Source organism: Ornithodoros turicata, chromosome 1 (assembly GCF_037126465.1).
Source record: "Ornithodoros turicata isolate Travis chromosome 1, ASM3712646v1, whole genome shotgun sequence".
NCBI classification, from domain to species: domain Eukaryota; kingdom Metazoa; phylum Arthropoda; class Arachnida; order Ixodida; family Argasidae; genus Ornithodoros; species Ornithodoros turicata.
The window spans coordinates 97049705-97071480 of record NC_088201.1 but is presented as its reverse complement, the minus strand read 5'-3'; the positions used below and the strand labels follow the sequence as shown (position 1 = coordinate 97071480).

Below are 21776 nucleotides of genomic sequence, written 5' to 3'. Positions count from 1 at the left end.
CGTATTTACCTAGCACTGAATGGAAGCAATCGCACCCTTATATCTTTGTGAATTAGGACCTAGTATCACGAGACACAGTAGCACAACACTGCTCCTTTTTTGACACACTGTGCATATACTCACTAGAGGAGAGATCCACATTGCAGTGGTCACAGTAGATGACAAAAAGTCAGCCATGCAGATCACAGAAGTTTCTCCACGCCATTGCGCTTGATCAAATCCATCTTTATTGATTCAAACAGTACAATTCATTGTGACAAGTATTGGGGTTAGTAATAATCAGCAGCATGCATACCAAGCTGGGAATTCCCTCCATGATATAGAGCACTCTCTGAGCTTTGTAACTATAACTATTAGGCTACAAGTGTTGCCAGCATCGCTGCAGCAGAGACAGATCAGTTTTGTCAGAAAGACTGTCCCTCTTAGTTCACTCAGACTACCCTCATACCCATTGCTAACACCAATAAGTGCTGGCAACAGATAATTTGAGAAATGTTTCCTCGGGCCAGTAACTATACAACAGGCTGCAACTAACGGCACTGCACTGTACTGAAATGTAGCCGTGAAAGGGGCAATAATATGTTTAAACTGTATGCTCAAGTCTAACTGGTTTTCCCTTATGCACCTGTACTGTATGAAATAAGGTATTTGAAAGCCTGCTCCTGGAACATATACTTGAATGGTGCAGTCAGCACCTACAGTGGAATCTTAACGTATTAGTTATGAACATGCAATTCTTTTCCACGTCGAGTATAATTCTTACCAAAGGTTCACATCTGCTGGTGCTTGGAGTTGAGCCACTGGGGGTTGTGTCCTGGAAAGACGTGGAAATAGCAGTACAAATGTAATACATAGGATGTTCAGTATGATCATAACCCCTGTGCGTTAGTTATGTACATCCTAGTCTTTCCACTGAGAGCACAATCCTTACCATGGGGTCAGGCCTGCTAGTGTTCGGAGTCAAGCTTGTGAACAGACAAGCGGAAGAGCCCTGAAAAGAAATTAAATTAAGTACACAACCGCGGTGTAAAGTCCCAATACTCAGAGGCAAAGAGGAAGGCTACATTTGATTTGCAGTGGAGAGAGAATGAGAGAAGCCCCTAGTGTCAATACTTCCGAAGGCTTACCGTGCGCGACTGTTCAAATCGCCCTGGTGTGTCGGAACTGATACTGCTGGAAGCCTTGGCTGGTGTGGGGCTGGACTGGAAGGAGAGTGCACGCAAGAACCATTATCATTAAAACACTGTTTCATTCAGGGCCCCTTGATAATCAGAACAAAACGAAAACTTCCAAATAAAGATTCAAAAGTCCTGCAGCACTTGTAGATGGAGTTTGGTGCTGTGTCGTGGAAAGCATGGGCGGATCCAGGATTATTCGCGGCTGGGATCCAGTATGGACAAATGCCAGGCGCATGCTGGGATTGGTCCATTGAACACCATGTTAAAGCCAAGATATGAGGGGGTAGCGGACAACCTCGGTTTACACCGTGCGGGAGTAGTCTTCGAAGCAGTGACCCAGTGTGCGAAATTTTAATGGAAAATGCGATTGATGGGCATTAAAGTGAACAGTGTTTTTTTCATGCGTAGGGCATGTTTAAATCTGTACAAGATCTGTTTGGGGTACCTGTGAGGAAGTGGGTTTTATGTGGTTTTATGGTCATTGGAAATGCTTTTCAAATATAGTTGCCCGAACTAAATCCTACTGTGTTCTCATGATTTTTGCTCTTCTGTGTGATCGTCATGCCATAGATATATTGCAGGGTGCTGGTATACAGGGTGCATCATTAAGAACTGATCAGAGTGCATCACAGTGAGACTGATAAACGGAAACCGGAGGCTACCTTTGTGGTACTTGGGTTACAAACAGGTGTCACATCAAAAGTAGCACCTGGTTGTAACTCATGTGCAACATAGATACTCTCTGGTTTAGGATTATTGCTCTCTTCATGAAGAGCTCTGATCAGTTTTTAATGTCGCACACTATATACATGTGACATGCAAGCCAGGCACCGAATGTGTAAGTGCATGACAGGCACAATGCATCTGTGGTTCATTTGTTTGTGCTGCTGAGGCTTCACATTGAAGTTGTGGTAGGTGGCTTAGTAGTGAAGCCTGAGCTGTTGATTCCCTACACACGATTATGAGTAAGAGCATAACACCTTGGGTCTAACTTCTGTACAGCCTGAAAAACCGAACCATGACACACTTGGAGAAGAGAAAGGGAGGCCAGTGTTTGGGCAACCACTGCCACAGAGCAAGTGGCTCAATTCTGAGTAAGACCTAATGGTCAACTGGGGATGACAATGAATAGGAAGCTTGCTAACCAACTCAAGGACTAGCATGCGATACAGTTCATCTTTCACTCCACTAAGTAAGCAAGACTGACAAATTGATGTATCGTATAAAACAAATAAAAACATGAAGGCAGCACAAACCCATAAAGATTTACTCGTGAAACAAACTGTGCGGTTAATGCTAAAAAAATGATACCTACCACAGCAGACGCAAGAGGTGTGCTTGTAGTTCTGTCTACCTGTAACGGCATACTATTGTTCGGCATCACATTTGAAAGGCTTTCAAATATGTGCTCACATGGATTCGCTCTGGTGTCTTTGGTTCGAGCAGGCCCACATCCATTGGCTCTTGAGTGTCAGATCCAGACGCCATGCTCACTTCAATCTCCTCCTGTGTGTCAGGCTCAGGCAGGCTCACGTTGCTCGTGCCGGGTTCAGGCGTGCACACGCCTATTGGTTCTTGCCCGCTAGGTTCCCGTCTGGCTGGCAAGTCATGCTCCTCCTGACGTGACAACGAACGAGTTGTATTTACCAGACTTTTAAACACCAAAGACACAAAAGAACTGGTGAACGTATTTTGTGGTCAAAGGGCCTGACCTCGAGCAAATACTTGGCAAATTTGACCGCTAACATGTCCCTTGCATTAATTCCCTTTGTACCCAAGCTCTGGGCCCATAGTGTGGCTATATGCAATTGATTATCGACCATAATTATGGCGAAACGTACCTGGTGAACTTGAACCGACGGATGTGCGACAGGAACGGAACCCTCCCGCAGGCGCACGCGTGTTAGCGACGTTCTGTCGAAGTCCTCGTTCCTGAAGTGTTTTGAGCACACTCGGCTGTACTTCGTTGGCACCCAATCCGGTCTCCCGATCGCATTCACCCATTGCAATCGTAAGGACTCGTCTCGGGGAAAGCTAAAACGTACCGCCGAGAACAAACAAAGGCAACATAATGAGACGAATCGAAACCGAGAGCACAGGGATATATACTTACTGGTGGTACGTTATGCCAGATTCTTTACTTGCAAACTCTGAACGATTAGCGCAACCGGAATAACAACACACTACCATGGCCTGTCACAGAAGTGGCATGTGTGGCAAGCAAACGCAATTCAATAGCCAAACACGCGAAGTCAAAGCGGACGTCGAAAGCGGCGAAGCAGATGACACGGATCAGCTGAGACGGAGAAACAAAACATAATAAAGAAAACAAGCCAAGCCGAGATGTGATTGGGCGATAGTTCCGTGACGTTGAACACGACAAGATGGCGATTTTGCGGAAAGCGACCGCTTGGGGGTAGTTACAAAAATGGCGGCTTTCTGGCCCCCCTGTGGTTGATAACGCCAGCCCGATTGCGCACTCTTCGGCACCCCACAGCGAACACTCCTCCGACTAGAATGGAAATGTCAAAACCTTCTCGCCCTTTATTTCTACTAGACGCCGCCAGGGTGGCTCCCCCCTTGCTCCGGGGGTCGACGCGGCGTTCCAGTTAACTCTGCTTCGAGCTGTACTATTTATTTGTTTGGTGTTACGCATGCACGTTAGACTAACAGTAGTGTGTGTTGTGTTCTTGCTTACTCTACCACCTATCTTCAATGCAGTGGGTGTATTTCGGCTGTGCGGGTGTAGGATTGGCTTGCTCCAGCGCTTTGCCTGCTTAAATGTGATATCTGTGCAAAAGAATATTGTGTTTCGCGTCGTGTATGTAGGAACAGGAATTCGATGGTTATCCTTCCGTTTCATTACGTTATGTCGGTTACTGTTTTTGTACCGTTTCACCGTCAGTGCACAAATGGCGGACGTGCTGGATGTGGATGTGTAACATGGGTGGGCAGTTACAAAGCAGTCGTCAAAAAAGAAAAAAAAGAGAGCCTGGTAGCGGCCTGCTATATTTTGAACAAGCCATGTTCTAAAGCATTCAGACTTTGTTGAGTTTGTCTGTGCCGTGTGTTCTAGCCTCCGATTAGTTCCTTTCCACCGTGTATGCTGGTTTACCGACAATTTTTTAGGCGCTGCTTTTGGCTGCTGAGAATCATCAATTTATTTATTTATTTATTTTATTACTAAGCTACTTTTGCTAATTGACAACCAAGGGCTAACGAAGGTCAGAATGCGTCAATCGTGGACCCTTCATTTCCCCTGTTTATCCGGACTCCAACATTTGCAGCCAACATGTCTGGGTGGCGGGCAACAAGCATACAACGCAATATGGGATACAAACAAAACACAATCATTGTTCGTTTGTATCTGGCTGGAGTACGCCGTGTACGGTATTTCAATCGGCAAATTGTAGGCATTGCAATAGCTTGTGCCACGTACATCAGCCTGTTCTCTGAGTCTATGGGTACTTTACGCAATGTATTCAATAGCAACAAAGGATTATGAATACAATATTTTCTTTTGATACTCACTATGCGTACAAATTCCAGATTGACCTTGGGAATGACAGTACTGTTCCTGTGAACTACATGTGCGTACAGCGGGCACAATGAACACCAAGTGCAGTCAACGATTTGATGCAGCATTTACGGACACAACATGAAATGGCGACAAGTTGCATTTCAGCGCAGCCGTGCCAGAGAGGAGGCATTCATGTGCTCGTCACGGACAACACCGGAGAAGTTGGAGGCCATTACCTAAGTAAGATCATCTTGCAGTTATTTTCTATCATTGAGTGAACGTTCAGATTGCAGCCTCAGTCAATTTGCATTTCTTTCTCTGAGCAAATCGAGGAGTCTGCTTGAAATAATACATCATGTACTGAACATTTCCAACCTTTTATTTTCAGATGACATGCCACTTTACATTGAGCTTTTCACTGACCTTCCTAAAGAAGCAAAGATGAAACTAGTTAGCGAATCCTTGCAGATTTGCCCGGCAAGGCAAAGCAACAAAATAAAAACAGAAACGTGACATAATGAAGAAAACAAATCTGGGAATAGCGAGTGAGTTCTTCCGCATTTCAGTTTCCGTACCACCATGCATGCAGATTAAGGTCAGACTGCACTGCTTATTTGCCTCTCAGGCTACGACACTGCATGTAGAACAGGACTTGAAAAAGCCGATGGGCGCACACCTATGTGACCACACTGGACTCTCCAGTAAAACCAGTGTCCACACTCTGCACTCCAGTAAGACCAGTGAAACACTGGACTGTCCAGTAAGGCCAGTGCCCATGCATACTCGACTGTCCAGTAACACCAATGCCCACACTGGGTTATCCAGTAAGACCAGTATTCAGACTGGGTCAATAATCCGGTCTGACGCTCGATACTGGTTTGCAGTCTTTCCAGTGTACTGGAGTTTGCCGCCACAGTAAGCTGTTCATCATGGAGAGAAAGGCACTCGATCTTTGCTTAGGCCTTCCAAAGCATACTGCAAATGATGCGTTATATCTTGAGGCTTGTACACTTAAAGGAGCTCTGAAAGCCATCTAAAAAATTCTCCGTTCCGAACGCGTTGTGGAAGCAGGTAACTTAACTTGATGATTAACACAAAAATTTTCTGTGTGCGCGATGTTTTTCGTAGAAAAAAAGACATTTGAACATCGCCGCGCGTGTTCCCACTCGACTCGCTCCTCCGCGTCAAACGAGGAGGAGAAAGAAAATGTTCTGGAAAAATTCATGTTCTGGAAACAAGGAATAGGGGAAATGCTGCTTCGTAAGATGATATGCCGCGATTAAGAACATAACATCACTATTTTATTTAACCACTAAAATCCAGGAATTTTCTATATGTGTCCAAGTCGCCTTAGCGAACGAAAGACACCTTTAGAAGCCATTTGGCTTAGCAGGGTGGCATGTTGGTTGTTTAGTTGTGTGCTTGCAATATTATGGCTGGGTTAGTCACAGTTTGCCGTTGGCATTTTTCCGCGCGCAACATGTGCATTTTATAGTCAGCTAAAATTTACGCTGGTCACGTGTTGTTTCAGGGCACGCTGATATGTCGTCGGACGCAAACTTAACCGGCGTTGTCGGTCACTGTATGGTGGATAAAACTGATGCACTACACTATGGTGACAAAACAAATGGCGCCGAGCACGGATGAACTCAAACTTGCGTGTCTGCGTCGTCCACATTTGTAGTCTGCATCGGCCAATTCTCGTTCAGCTCGATGATTGGTAAGTTGACCATAAATTGTGGTGGTTTATGACACTGCCTGGCTATGTTGGTGTGTAACTCAGGAAATGAATGTTCAACTCCTGATGTCACGATGTGCCGGCGACGGCATATTGCGATATATTTCACTGGATTGTATCTGACAACGTATGGGCAAGACACTCCTCCAGCTGAATAAGGAAATAACTGAATGGCTAACAAAGTTGCTAGTCGAAGTGACGGGCACTAGTGATCATAGCGAATTAGTGATATAGCGTATATTGATACAATGACATAGCGGACGGAATTAGTGGTCATAGCGATGCAGCGATCATTTTGAGGCGTGAACTGAAGCAGCGCTTAGTGCTGCACTGTGTTTTACGTATTGCCACCAACAACACAACAAGAAACAGTCACCACGATAACGAACAGCATACAAAACACAGACACGGACAGAACAGCGTTCCAACTGGCACCTGACGTTTATTTTCATAATCCACCTACTCCGGAAGGTCGCTTTAGGGAAAGCAAGGTCAAGCGGGGAGAGGTTGACCGATTTTTGGTAGGCTTCGCTCGGGGAGTTCAATGAGGAGGCCTGTACAATTTCACGGTCTAACGTTGAACAGTGTCTGTAGACCAATTTTCGTTTGCTGTATCTGATAAACCAAAAAAAAAGCAAAAGAAACTTCTTCCACAGTTGCAGCGGGGTTCCGAGTGAAAAATAGCAGACGACGTTCTTCGAAACCAATCAGGGGCTCCACTTTTCTGACAAAATGACGCAAAGGTCCGTATTAGGGAGTGCGAGGGAGTGGCCAGAGCAGATATAACTGATACGGAATCTAAGAGTAAGAGTACCCTGCTGAAAGATATAGGGGCTTCAAAATGACGCAAGCGGCTCGACGGCTCGTTCCGGATGTTGACACCGTTGCGCACGGTCGCGATTTTCAAAATCGAATTCTGCGATATTTATGCACCAGTTGATAGTATTACTTCGCATGGTGCATTTTAATAAGCTTCCTAACCGCTTGGTTCAAAAAAATGCTAGTGATTAAAGTGCTTTCCTAGCTCCTTTAAAGCCCCTTTCAATTGCTCACTGTGAGTACTTTTCTCTCCCAGTGTCAGAACTGTCTTGTTACCAGAAACAATGCTTCTCTCAGCGAAATTTTCGTCTGCCTAGCAGAGTAGTCGAACATTCTTCAGTTACTTCGCCAAACATTTACTGACACCCCTGCAGGTGTCCCTCGTGGCTTGTCTCCACTTGTGCTACGAGTAACGTCAACCACGGTGAACGTCGTTGACTTATATTTCACTTTAACGTTAAACCTGTTCCGTTTCGGATCTAACGTCTCCATCATATTTTCCCAATCGCCTTGTCATTGCAACAGACGTTTCTCTCTGAGAAGAGCGGGCTGGTGCCGGAATTTTCATTCCTCATTTGGACTACCATGCAGTTTCTTGTAGTGCAGTTGCCTTCCTGACTACGTTATGGTGAGTCAAGCCATGATTACGAAAGTAAGTTTATGGCCATGGTTATGGCCCTCAGGAAAGCCCCTATATCTTTCAGCAGGGTACTCTTACTCTTAGATTCCCTATCAGTTATATCTTCTCTGGCCACTCCCTCGCACTCCCTAATACGGACCTTTTTATCCCTCGTACCGAGCCACATATCCGAGATGGTACTCACCTGCGTGCCCGGCACCGTTGGCTTTGCTCTATGAGACAGCGGACAGTCTGACCAAGATCTCTCTATCTGCACAGATCATTGAGGTCTTGCCAACACTTGCTGACATCACTCCAGCCAGATATCGACGGTTCTTGACATTATCTTGCAATCGTACGCCTCGGTCTGCTTACGAACCTTTTCCTTGCAGCCGGGTTGCTCTGACTCCCGATGGACCGAGGTTTGCCTAACGCGCCTTCGACGCGTTGCCCTTTCACTCAATTTTTACTTGCATCGTGTAGAAATTTGCCCTCTCCAAGCGGGCACCCACTGCGTGCAGACTGAAACAATGGAGAACTTCCACCTACACTGTCGCATTTTTGATCGCCTTCGTCAAAGCTGTCTAGACGTACTTCTCTATGATGGGTGTTCCTTTTACGCGAACTTCTCTATTATCATTTGGGGATGTCCTCACGGGAAGGTGGAGTCAGCCCGTGGCATCTTGCATATCATTGTATGTCGATCGCTCTCACCGTTTCTAGGTAGCATAGAACAACCGTTCGTGCACTTCCTTTTTTCTTTTTTGCTTCTTTTTTGCTGTGACCTTGTAGGACAGATAAGATTGTCCTCCAGGCGGCAGCTCACCCGGAGGGGGGCGTGAAAGCAGCCTATAAATATGCACGAAGCCTCTGTGTTGGCGCGTAGTGTTCCGGAAGAACCGCTGGTCGCTGAACGTATCTGTGTTGAAGGTAAAATAAACCTGTATGTGTTCTGATTGAATTTCTGGTTGTGCTGCTTGCTCCTTCGCGCACGGAACGGACGGGCTGACGCCCCGAGGTTGTGGGAACGTAGATTTCCACAACTGGCGCCCAACATTTGGGGTTCGAGCTCGTCCGTCCCGTGGCGGGGAACACGCTGCACGCGTCTTGCGTAGTTAGTAGTTGTTGTAGTTTGCAGTTTTTGCGTTTAGTTTTTTTGTGTCTGTTCTTGCGTGTGTTCTTGTGTTTTTGAGTTTTTACAGCTCCCGCCCGCTACCTGTGTCCCGGATTGGATGCAGCGTTCACCGCCGCTACACAGGTACCACCTCCGTAGCGGGCCCGTGGTCCCTGGACGGAAGCGGGCCCGTTCGGAAGAAAGGCTGGATTCCAACGCCTCAGCGCCATCGGAGCCTAAACGACCAGCCGAGGGCAAGGAGGCACATGCCGTGCCTTCGTTCCAAGCTACGTCGACTGAGGTACCTGCAGTGCCGCAGTCTGACGCCATTGCAACAGCAGAACTCCTGTCACGCATGACGGAGTTGTGCTCGTTGGTGGTTCAACGCCTGGATGCCGGGTCGGCTTCGCCGCAGCAGGCACAAGCGCCTCTACTACTCAACTTACCGGTGCCTACCTTCTCAGGTTACACCGATAAGAAGTCTGTCGTCGATTTCCTGGATGACCTCACCGCCTATCAGACGGGTATGGGAATTTCGGACGAAGTCCTAATCCAACGCATCCTGCAAGTTGCTTTGGTCGGAGACGCCGCCCGCTGGCTTCGGTTACAATCGGAGTTTACGTCCTTTCAGGACTTCCAGGAGCAGTTCAAAAACGAATTTGTTCCCCCGGATTACGAATACCGTGTCCTAGAGGAATTGTATAAGCGTACTCAACATCCTGAGGAAGGCTTATCTGAATTCGTTCGGGCATTGCAGGATCTGTACAGCAGAGCGGATCCCACTGCTACGGAAGCGCAGCGCGTCGCACGGATTATCCGTCAGTGCCACCCGCGCTTCCGGCCCTACTTAAGAGCCCATCGCTTTAAAACCCTTGAGGCGTTGGCCCAGGAGGCTCGTTCAATACAGACCCCTAAGGGGCGACGACCTGTCAAGGACCCCGGTTCCCCTCCGTGGTCACACTCTTCAGGAGAGACACCCGGCCGACCCTCTGCAGCCCGTAACTACCGAAGAGAAGAGGTTACTGTGCCCGATCTGCCAGGTACCAGAGCTTCACAGAAGCACACATCGCCGGGGCTCCCACCAGAACCGTATCGAGGCGACCCGTGCCACAAGCGATGTGAACGCTACCCTCGCCACGCTAAGACGGCTCATGCCCGAGCTACTGGTCAACCCGGGGCCCCCTCGAGCCCCAGGTCTCCCTCCACCACCAAGACGATGCCATCATCGATTACCCGGATGATCTAATGGTCCTCTAGAAACGGGGGGAATGTAGGACAGATAAGATTGTCCTCCAGGCGGCAGCTCACCTGGAGGGGGGCGTGAAAGCAGCCTATAAATAGGCACGAAGCCTCTGCGTTGGCGCGTAGTGTTCCGGAGGAACCGCTGGCCGCTGAACGTATCTGTGCTGAAGGTAAAATAAACCTGTATGTGTTCTGATTGAATTTCTGGTTGTGCTGCTTGTTCCTTCGCGCACGGAACGGACGGGATGACGCCCCGAGGTTGTGGGAACGTAGGTTTCCACAACCTTTATTTTTGTTTTTGTATTCTTACGCTCTCTCCCACATTGTACAGCTGTTCTGTTATTCCAAATTCACCCCCCCCATCCTCATCAACCATAGCTTGTAACCATTTAGCTTGGCGTTGCCCAATCTTCATTGGTCTGATGTCGAAGAAGAAGCATTGCCAGTGTGCACCGCTTTTGACGAAGAAGAAGAAACCATACAAATAAGCTTTCGGTATAGCGCAATGGCTACGCCTAACGAACGAAGGCTATCCATGGCTCAAGTAAAACCACCCAGAAGACCATCCCAGGCTCAAGAAGAAACTGCCAGAAGATCATCGAAGGCTAAAGTAGAAGCTGGCAGAAGGTCATCCAAGGCTCAAATAGAAGGTTCCAGAAGGCCATCCAAGGCACAAGTAGGAGCTTCCAGAAGGTCATCCAAGGCACAAGTAGAAGCTTCCAGAAGGTCATCCAAGGCTCAAATAGATGCTGCTGCTCAACCAAGAGATCCATCCTCCTTCCACGTTGACCCGCAGCAGTATGTGAGCGCACCCGAGCAATCGAGACGAGCATCCAATAAATTTACTGGTGAGCTCACTCGCGTTATTTCACCACGGTAGATATAGAGAAAAAGTTTGATAGGTTTCCCCCACTCAGTTCAGCCCAAATTCCTAGAACGAAAAGGCTGTACTATAGCAGTGGGACTGGTGGCTTTTAAAATGTGTGTGTTTAAAAGTGAAATGCGTGGAAGTGACAGAAGGCCATATACCGTGTCGAAAAATACGACAATTATAAAATTATGTGGTCTAGCACCTTTTTTATATGCATTTCAATAACACCATCTGAACCACCGAAAAACACGGCCACGCTAAGCCTAACGGCTGCGGATGGGTGATCCTGCGAAAGGTATGAGCAGTGGGTTAGGTCATCTAAGCGCTTTTTAGTTAGGCTAGGTCAGGTTATGTTACACAGATTGGAAGGGGGTCTGGAGGGACGCCGCCTCCCCCCCCCCCCCGCCCAGGCACGCACGAGGCGGTGCGGGCATGAGACTGTGCCTGACTAAAGATGGCGGGAATCAGTCCCATTGCTATAGTATATCCAACGAAAATTGTGGCCTTATATTTTATTTTGCCGCATTTACTACAATGCATCGTACATCAGTATGCTACAATAAATTGGAGGAATTTCGCATAGTACGACCGTCTGTTGTTGCAGCCCTAACATTATGGTCCAAAGGGCATTCTATGTTGTACGACTAACTACGAGCAAGAGAAGCGCGCTGAATGTACTAAATCATCGGAACAACGCTATCTCATGGCGACGACGACGACTATGGGTGTCGAAAGTATTAGCCCCGAAGCAACTCGTTGAATAATTTAATCGATTACGAGTACTTTTGCTTACTCGGTGGTCACTCGGCAAGACGTTTGTTTCACTGGCACGTTCTTTCCGAAGCAAAGCTCAACTACGGCAACGGCACTGTCAGCGGCAATAGAGGGGCAGAGATGTCGGCAGTGGCGCTCGTGGTAATGCCCAATAACGGTTTGTATCTTGTGCCCCGCGAGCTCTCAAGGAAGAGGGACCCCCCCCCCCCCCCTCGCGCACGCCCTAGGCGGTGCCGTCATCAAACTACGAAATGCTGTTGCCGTAGTTTATCCGAATGCAATGAATAACTTCTCTTGTGGTTTCAGCGGTGGAAATAGTCAACTACATGAACAATATCCGGAAGCCCGAACAGCCGTGGACACCGTGAGTCCACGAGTGATGCCTTCAAGGGCCAATGATTTTACTTTTTAGCTTTCAGAAATTCCTCCCCATTTGCACGAAATCGTGGCTGGTATTGGAAACGATGCTGCGTATGTCTCTTAATGCTCGTGAGCATGCTCACCATCGCCCTAGCCATCTATTTACTTACTGGTGAGTCATTCAGTGATCCTTCAGTACGCCCATATTGAGACAGGTATTTGTGCAGGACCTGCTGGGAAGTGGCTTATAGAATCAGAGCAGACGACAGCTCCTACCGAACCATATTTGGTGCCACCGAAGGGTAAAACTCTTCGGGTTTCACCACTAGTTCTTTGTACTATGTTGTACATGCCAGCTCGGTGGGTTCGTTGGTAGCGTGTCCGCCTACTGGTCGCAACGTTGCCACTTCGAAATCTGACCAATGACAGAAGCAGCTTGATGGTAGAGTTGCAGTTGCAAAAAGTTATCTGGCTTCTGCGAGGGGTGTTGTCTAGGGTGCACGGTGTCCTGAAAAGCAGCCCGAGTGGGGACAAAATTAATCCACGGACCGATCGCTGTGGTGTCGCTCATTACCATGTTCGCCGTAAAGCCACGAACTGTGAGCTAGCAGTGTTAAATGTACAAGAAAGTTGTCAGGTCCTGTGGACATCACTCCGCGGGAAATATCACACTAACGGCAACTTGGCCGTTGACAAAGCTCAGTCAACAATTCGCTTCGGAAAAATACAAAAATTGTTCTACTGGCAGAAGGAAGCCGTGCGTGGTGTGTGCGAAGAGAGGCAAGACATTTGCTCTAACAGGCAAGTTGACCCAGGGTTCACATGCGGCAAAACGAGCGGAACGAAAGAAAGAGAACATGTATTAGGCCGACGAGTGTGCACGGGAATGCTATATAAAGGATATTATCATTTACAGGTTAAAAAAAAAGCTTTGAGAGCAGCACTGAGCCATTTTCGCTGGCAGGTTGTGCGGCAGGGCTTGAATCCACCCTTTCTTTAAAATTCGTGCAATGAACACGTGCTTTGAAATACAGTGTGTTTCACCTAACGTGATAAAAATCGTTATATATATTTATAATTGTCTGAACATTATGGGGTGAACGCTATTTATTTCGGGGGAGATTTTGAACACCTTTGCGAAATACATTGCCTATTGCAATGGTAATAACCGGGGAAAAGTGTGAAAACCGTAGTTTCGAGGCGCGAAAATTGCCAGCCGCGTTGAGACCTCCGAAAGAAGCAACGCGAGGAGGCGATGCAGCTGCCATTTCACTTTTCCTTTTCCAAGCTTCTCTTGATAAGCTGCAGCATGGCTGCAACGAAAAGTTACCTGAAAAAAGAGCTAGAGTTAAACAGGAAGGGGCGAGTGACCGCATCCTGCATTAACTTCAAGGAGAATTCAGCTCGGCCGACAATTTGCGCGCCTCGACACGACGGCTTTCGCTGTTTTTTCAGCTATTACCAAAGTAGTAGGGAATACAATGCATTTCAATGCAATGGAGTAAATCCGACGTGCGCTTTCTGTTTCTGTAAAAATAAAAAATAACAAAAACGTGAGGTTGACTTTGGAAATCTGTGAGATCAGTTGGAAAATTCAATTTCTCGTGCATGAAAATTTGATAAAAGTGCTCAGAAGTAATGGTAAAATTCTGCCCAGAGATAAATGGCATAATATTGATACGGGCAGCACAGCGTGGCGATGGCAATGATTTCATGGACAGAATGATAATGCGCGTGACATGAGTCGCGTGAGATGAGTCCTCTTTGTCGTCGTCACAATATCCCCCCTCGAAGTCGTGACCTCCTGGGCACGATGGTCAATGTCGGTCGATGGTCAACGATGATCAGTGGGCACGATGGTCAATGGTGGTCAAGTGAGCGAAATATGAAGTGACGCTGTGCTGCCCGCAGTAGTAGCCAGGTGCCTCCTTGGTAGCGGTGCCGCCTTGATGGATGGTGGCGACGTGGACGACAAGGCACAGGGCTAGGAATGACGTTCGGCACTGTAGATGATTGGGCGATGAGGACGCTGTGCTGCTCACTGGAACGTCGGTGGTCCGAGGGCGGGAGCTGAGCCATCATTGGGTGCTGCTGTCACGGGCGTCGGTTCTGAAAGGGGCTGGGGGCTTCTGGTCAGGTCGAGTCATCTTTGGTCTGTTCGGCAGGTCGGGGCTGGGGTGTCGATGGCCATGGCAGTAGCAGGTCGGTCGGGGCGAGCAAGCACCTCCACCAAATGATACGTGCAGCACAGCGTGGCGATGGCAATGATTTAATGGACAGAATGATAATGCGCGTGACATGAGTCGCGTGAGATGAGTCCTCATTGTCGTCGTCACAATATTCAGACAAGCAGACTTTTCTGCTGAGTTTTTATGATGCTAGGCGAAACAACCTGTACAAGTTGGCAAATTTTGACATGCAACTGAGTCTGAACCAGAACTACGCACTTCTGAAGCAGAGAAAGGGCTCAAAGCGGTCTACCTTGTCGTCCATCAGATCAGCGCCTACTCCAATCAGCTACAAAACACGTGGCTCTCCGACGCCAATGAACGTCGCTCCGTTTGCGCTGTGAGGAGCTTGGTTTCGTTTCCGCTCAATTCCATGGGCCTAGCGGAATTTAGCGATTTGTATCTCAAAGCATGTGCTCGTTTCAGCATATTTAAAAAAGGGGTGGATTTAAATAATGTCTGGCTCCAATTCCACATTCTTGCGTTTACCCAAAAATGTGGCATTAAAAAGTTAATGCATTTTCGGTAATTAGTCGTTCAGCATTTAGATACGCTTTCCTTCAGGATGTCCGCGTGGCCGTGAAAACTCGCCTGTGGAAACCACATCTATTAAGATATCAAGTTAATTATCAACATTCTGTGAATGATCACGGTTGTCTCGCGACCTAAAGCCACGAATTATTATTATTAATTCTGTAAACGCCATCTATAAAGTTTATTCACTGACGTCACCTCTTCCGAGGCACTACCCAAGCAGCACGCCAATATTGCTCTAGTATTGGACCCATATGGGCTGCCAAGATTCCCAATATTTGTCCAATATGGGCTGCCCATGTTGGCAAGCCCATATTGCCCTATGCGCCAATATGTTCGTGATAACGCCAACGGGGAGTCTGTGTAATAATGAAGCATTATCCGGTTTAATACATAGCTGGGCGTCCTCACTCATGAAGACCCTCATGAAGACGCCTCACCCTCCCCTCACGACGATGAGGTGAGTGTGAGTGAGGCCAGACCACGCTGAATGTTCCTCACGAGGACAGTCGTGAGGCATTGTCACTCATGAGACCCACCGTGAGGGCCCTCATGAGAGCAGTCGTCGTGAGGCCATCAATACGTGAGGGTACAACGTATTCCGTGAGGAGCCTCACGGATGAGGCCGTGAGTCCCTTTGTGAGGAATGTCACGGATGAGGCCGTGAGGCCTTTCGTGAGGGGCCTCACGGATGATGTGATGGGCTCGTGCTCCTCTTTGCTGATGCCAAACGCTAACGTTAAACCTCACTGTGACAGTAACAACTGTTACCAAATTTATCCAAGCACAGCACGAAAAACTATTAACAGTTTAATGCCGCGCAGTATCATTAGTACCAACTACCGGCGCAGTAGCTCAACGCCGGCATCTCATGTGAACATGATGGAAAGTTCTTTTGAGGCTCATGTGCCTCCTAGTGACTTGAAGACACGTCAGCGATGAGGGTATGCACGAGGCGAGGGCTCGTGAGGATGAGGGGTCGTGAGGCAATGAGGGTCCTCGTGAGGAGAAGGTATGTGGAGCCATGAGGGCCCTGTGAGGGCACGTGAGGATGAGGACCCTCATGAGGTGAGGATACGTGAAGCCATAAGGGTTGTGTATAGCCTCATGAGGTGAAGGCATGTGAGGATGCGGATGGTGAGGCCTCTCGGGTTCCCAATGCCCTGAGGTGAGGTTTGTGAGGGCGAAATTTAAAATTGAATGTGAGGGTGAGGGCGACTGAGGTTTAGCTACTGGTGAGAAAAATTTGGAGAGGGTGAGTGAGGTCAAGAAAGTCTGTGCTTCGTGAGGTGAGGATGAGTGAGGCCGCAGGAAAATGCCCACCTAATCCACCACTGCTATTACTTCTCCCATCTTTTTGCTTTTTCATTTCTGCAGATTTGCTTAATGATCCACATTGCATAGCATTACAAAAACAACACCGCATCACCGCAGGAACGAAGAACAAGTGCTATGCCCGTTTTGCTGAATGACCTAAGCAGTCCCACGGAACTACCACTGCCAAACATCCCTCAGGCGCCTTCATTGGGATCGCAATAGTTTATGCACCAAAAATTTCCAACCCGCTCCGACAGTACAAAGGCGCGAAACACTTTCGTGACGGTGACGGACATACGCCTCAGCAACTCACACTGCCTGCAGTAAATTGAAAACACCTAGCTTTACAGAAGAGCCGTCCCTTCCTATCAAACATTGTGTTTTTACTTGACCTGCCGCAATTATGTTAGCATTAGAGGAACCAGCGACATCTTAACACGTATGAAACGTCTTATCGCACTATCGCCCATGCGCACTAGTTGTAGCGCGCGTGATTTGGCTCAAACGACCACGCTCTCAGTCGGTGCGACCGATTGCCATTGGCATCGTGAAGCAAGATGGCGGCTGCTTCCAGAAAGTGGAAAGTTGAGTTCTAGAGAATATTATAATGGGATTGCCAAGTATGTTGACTGTTTCGAACAATGTGTATCATCTGCGGGAAGTTGTCGGATGTAACGACGTACTAAATTGCGCATTTCACACGCTTCAACGTCCAATCTTGCCATGCTGCTTGGGCATTTGTGCAACACGGGTAAGTATCATTTCCTACATTTTCAGTCAATATGGGGTGTACAGGGGCAATATGGTGCCGAGCCAATATGGGGCAATCTTGGCGAAACGGGCCCCATATTGGACTCGTATCGCCAATGATTAGCCATTATGGGTCATATATTGTGTGCTGCTTGGGTAGCTTCGAAAAGGCGAAATCGCCGCAATGATGTTTAGCTAACCGAAGTTTAGTTCCGGCTTTCGTTCACTGCCGTATGCTATTTAGAAGTTTATTAACGTCGAAAACCTGAAAATCACGTGGATTGTCGTACAAATAATATCCACACAATACAGTACATTCGAAGCCCCGAATGTACGGTGGATATGCGATGTGTGCGCAGGCCGGAGAGTCTGAGGACTTTCATCATGGTGCAAATCAGCTTGCAACAGTGGTGCCTTCCTGCGGATTACGTCATGTGAATAAACTCCATAGTAGGTCGAGGTTTCGAGGAATACATGCATGGCTACATCGCTATATACATAGCGTGGATCGCCATTGCGTTGCATGGACGCGATGCAGATGGCGTTCCATTGAGGTCGCAAGGCCGTGCGACACCTCAGAGTCGGTCACCTTGAACTCCCTTAATGGAATTCGCCATTACTGCTAGTCAGTGACGCGAGCTGGGAGCAGCAAAACTGAGGCTCATGATCTACATTCCATGCTACAGGTTCTTGCAGTGAATGCGAAAAGACATAAACAACGAGAATTTGACAATGAAAAAATGGCTAGGAAGCAAGCGAGCTGGTGAAGGTGGTGCATGATGTAAAACCCCGAGACTATGGAACACGAAGGGACAGACACAAACACTTCGTGTTCCCTAGTCTCGGGGTTTTACATTATGCAACGAGAATTTACAGAAGCAGACCACAATTAGGGGCGACACAAGCACGTAAGCCTCAAACGCCCAGAAATTAAGGCATTCAAGCAACTCAGGGAAAAGAGGTGCTGAAGGAATGTGTTTGGAAACACATTCGGAATGTGTTTCGCTGGTAGCATTATAGACGAGCACGTAGGTTTGAATGGTAAAAGATGAAAGATGAAAGTCACTGAAAAGGTTAGCCAGCTGTAGGGATCGAACCCACATCTTCTGGATTACCGGTCCAGGGCTCTACCGATTGAGCTAAGCTAACGCGCCTCTCCAGCGACTTTCGGGGTGCGTCGTGGTGGTTGAATGGCCCCGCAAGAGATTGCACCACTTAAGTGTTGAGTACGTACGATACGACAGACCCATGGAGGGAAACGCCCAAAATGCTTAGCACAATAGCTGTGTTCGGTTCCGAATTTAGCATTGTAAGGTCTGGGATTCTGGTAGAGGGATTCACTACGACAAGTGTACTAGCAATGACGTACTTTACTCTGTGGATTTCAGAACGGAGAGGTGTAAACACCAGTGAGGAGTTTGAAACACGTAAGTCTCACCGTGTGTGCAAAACGCGCATAGCTAATTTAAACCCTTATCGCAGCTGTCACGACAAACGCAGCCGCAGGTAAGTCTGCTGCGCGCTCGTACTGTTGAGGGCACCACATATATTCCTATTGCCAACCAGCAGCGGCATAGCCACGGGGAGGGGGTTGTGTACGTCTGAGTTCAAACGGCTCGAAATGGTGCTCGTAGTGGATTTGGGGAAGTGAAAACGTGGATGAAACCCTCTTCCACCACAAAGTTCAGGACATCTCAACGGAATTCTTCCATCTCTCACAATTCACTCATGCCGCAGTTACAGGGGTGGTTACTACGGAGTGTGAAATGAACGCCACTATTGACCACTGCCCATCAAATAACCGGCATAGCAGCACCTGGTATGTGTGTCCTGGAAACGGCAGACCTTGCCAGCCGGCCTGGAAACCTTCCGGCCGATGCCTCGGTCCTCGGGGCCCGAGGTTCTCGACGCAGAAGCTCTGTGAGCGTAGTTGTTTCAAGAAGGAAGGTGAGAACGGCTTTGAGAACTATAGTTTCATACGAAAACTATGTGGAATAATTTGGTCTGAGGAAGAATTTCAACCAAATGTGGCAAGAGAGCTGGAATGTACAGGACATTAATCACCCTCGTCTCACTAACGGCAGGACAGGGAGCCACAGTGTAAAAAGTCCGGACACCCTTGGTCCTCCTACCTGGATTGAGGCTTGGACACACTTACGTTACATATGGGCTGTAAGCTCACAGGGAAGAGCTCCCCCCGAAGGAAGACACCCCCGTATTGCGCACTCTGTGCTATAGGTTCTCATCAAGTGCCGCTCATATGCATTTCATCATCACCACAACGTTTACAAATTGTACCAATATCGTTTACTACTACACTGAGTCCTGCTGCTCTCCTACTGCTGTTAACGGTATATTTTTGGAGATACTCGGTATTTAAACGTTGCATTATTTTACACAAAGTTCAAATTTGTATCGTCACATTTTAATTCCAAAATTATGTAGTATGTTAATTTGAAAATGTCTTTTTTTTTCGTTGTCACATCGTTTACCAAGCTCTTACAGCAATATGACCATAGCAGCCCATGCACCACTAAAACTGCAATCATCATCATCATCAGCTTTGTGACTACCTATGATTCTTTGCGTGATCGGGAGGCGTTATGTCGTGTCGCCGTAGTCTGAAAGTGCTTAAATCGTACTGATAACGCGTAATAGAAATATGCGCACACATGAGAGTAACGCCTCCTGGTTAATGGCCAACCTTTCTTCCAGCGTGCTACCAAAATAGTTGCAAATCAAATACTATTTAGAAAAGTTTCATTGTTCGAATACATATTTGATCCCTCCTTGTTAGATCCATGCCAAACTGGTCCTGAAAGTTGCCCGTGCACGGAGGGCTACCGCGTCTTCAACTACGTCCATACGAACGACAAGGGTTGCATCCCCCTGGAGGAAGGACGGTGCCTGGTTAAGAACATCCGAGGCTACAAATCGAAAGACGAATGTCTTAATCGTTGTCAAGGTACGACCACGAGGCGCCGCTGGGATTTACCAATTGCTGCAGGAGTTAGTCTAGAAACCTTGTTTGTGATATCTAGGTCATTTCAGTAACTGTTCAGGACGAGACACAGATACGTCAAAATGCACGACACGTCGTGCGACGAGTCTCGCAGTTTCGCACTTCTCGCTTGCTGCATTCGGAGAATCATTGAGGGCGACAACCCTACGACATGACACTCCTGACCGCTGTGTACTAGAACAGCGCGGCCAGAGATACACTCGCTTACACTTTGTTTAAGCGCAAATAAATTGGCTCACATAATAAATGAGAACAATTATTTCGTTATTTCATTTGTCCTTCAATACGCAAACTGACGAAATCAGCCACTCGTTGCATTCTGAACGCACGCCGTCCGCCATTATTTTTCGGGCCCACCACATCTACTAGGGAGCTTGGCTGCATAATTGGCTTCATTGGCCACTTGGTTCATGACGTCACCACCTGTGGACGACAACCCGCCGACGGGAGCGGAGATATCCATGTAGTTTTGTTGCGCTGCAACGTGTCGTATAGTGGGGTGACTACCCATTTCCCTAGAATACGTCCCAGGATGCTTTGCGTTTGCGACGCGTCACACGTTTTGTCGTATATGTGTCTCGCCCTTTACACTGCAACAGTTAGAATTACAATTATTACAATTAGTTACAACAGTTACAATATTACAGAGGTCGATTGATTGCAATGATACCGTCACTTTTTCTAATATGCTCTTTCTTTCGGTTGATGTAAGAATGGTCAAATAGTAGAAACAAAGCCATCCTGATAAATGGTTTGGTAATGGGTCGTTAACTTCTTTAATAACTTTAATAACTTCTTTAAAAAATAATGTGTCGTTAATAACTTTGTCGTTTCATTACCTTGCTTAGGACAGGCGCCGAGTGATGCTATCTGTGACCTGGAAGAAGTGAATAATGAACGATGTACGTGGCGGGACAAGATTTACCGATTCTACTATGACGTCCAGAAAAAATCCTGCTTGCCTTGGAACGACGACATTTGCCAGCCTAATACTTTTTCCACTATCCAACTCTGCATGCAGATGTGCAACTAGCCGCTGTATGGCAGCTCTACGCAACATAATGAGCGTGCGTAGTGACCAATGTGCTTGTAAATATACAGTAAAGATGCGTAATGCCATCCTTCGAAAATATTTTTGTGTACGATGAATCCCTGTGTTGATGCTGAGAGGCAACAGCGCCGGCGTGCTGGATTCTGAAACACACTGCACGCGATACAGCGCCTGTTTTTCCTTTCAAAGTAATCGCACGCGGTGTCCGTGCTAGAGACAATTCGAAAAAATTGATTCTTCTGATTGCACTACAAAAGCTGGAGACTGATTTGTTCCCCGTGACTTCGTTGAGCGCGGCCAGTTTTATTAGAAAGGGTTAAAAATTGGGCGGAAATCCCAGTGCCGGTGAGCTAAAATAACAGACACAGACACATTGCACTGACTGGCGAACCAAGTCTGTTGTTTTAGCTCCTCGGCATTGGGGTTTTAGCGTTTTTAATGAGTTTCGTTATTCACTCGATTGTGCGCATGTATTTTTCTTTCGTATTTTCGGATGACAATTATTTAGATCAAAATATTTACTTCAAGCGTCCACCAACAGCCAAGGCCTAAAATTATATGTTTGTTATAAATTGTGCCCAATTATGTTTTCGTACATTTTCTCTGAGCATTGGGGACCTTAGAAGTGGTTCGTCCGCA

General features: G+C 47.4%; 2 protein-coding genes across 2 annotated transcripts; one reads left to right on the top strand and one right to left on the bottom strand.

Annotated features, from left to right (window-relative positions):
* Nucleotides 1-209: 209 nt before the first annotated feature.
* Nucleotides 210-3614, bottom strand: LOC135378488 (peroxynitrite isomerase THAP4-like). The gene is made up of 7 exons (XM_064611541.1): nt 3292-3614; nt 3020-3212; nt 2592-2795; nt 2494-2532; nt 1128-1202; nt 932-991; nt 210-814 (listed from the first exon to the last, which is right to left on the bottom strand). The coding sequence occupies exons 1-7, from the start codon at nt 3366-3368 to the stop codon at nt 689-691; spliced, it is 774 nt and encodes a 257-aa protein (XP_064467611.1). The 5' UTR covers nt 3369-3614; the 3' UTR covers nt 210-688.
* Nucleotides 3615-10598: 6984 nt separating this feature from the next.
* On the top strand, nt 10599-21210 carry LOC135366876 (uncharacterized). Its single transcript, XM_064599838.1, has 9 exons — nt 10599-11078; nt 12182-12239; nt 12295-12407; nt 12463-12537; nt 18453-18491; nt 18547-18570; nt 18802-19011; nt 19862-20029; nt 20935-21210. The coding sequence occupies exons 1-9, from the start codon at nt 10736-10738 to the stop codon at nt 21117-21119; spliced, it is 1215 nt and encodes a 404-aa protein (XP_064455908.1). The 5' UTR covers nt 10599-10735; the 3' UTR covers nt 21120-21210.
* The last annotated feature ends 566 nt before the right edge of the window (nt 21211-21776 follow it).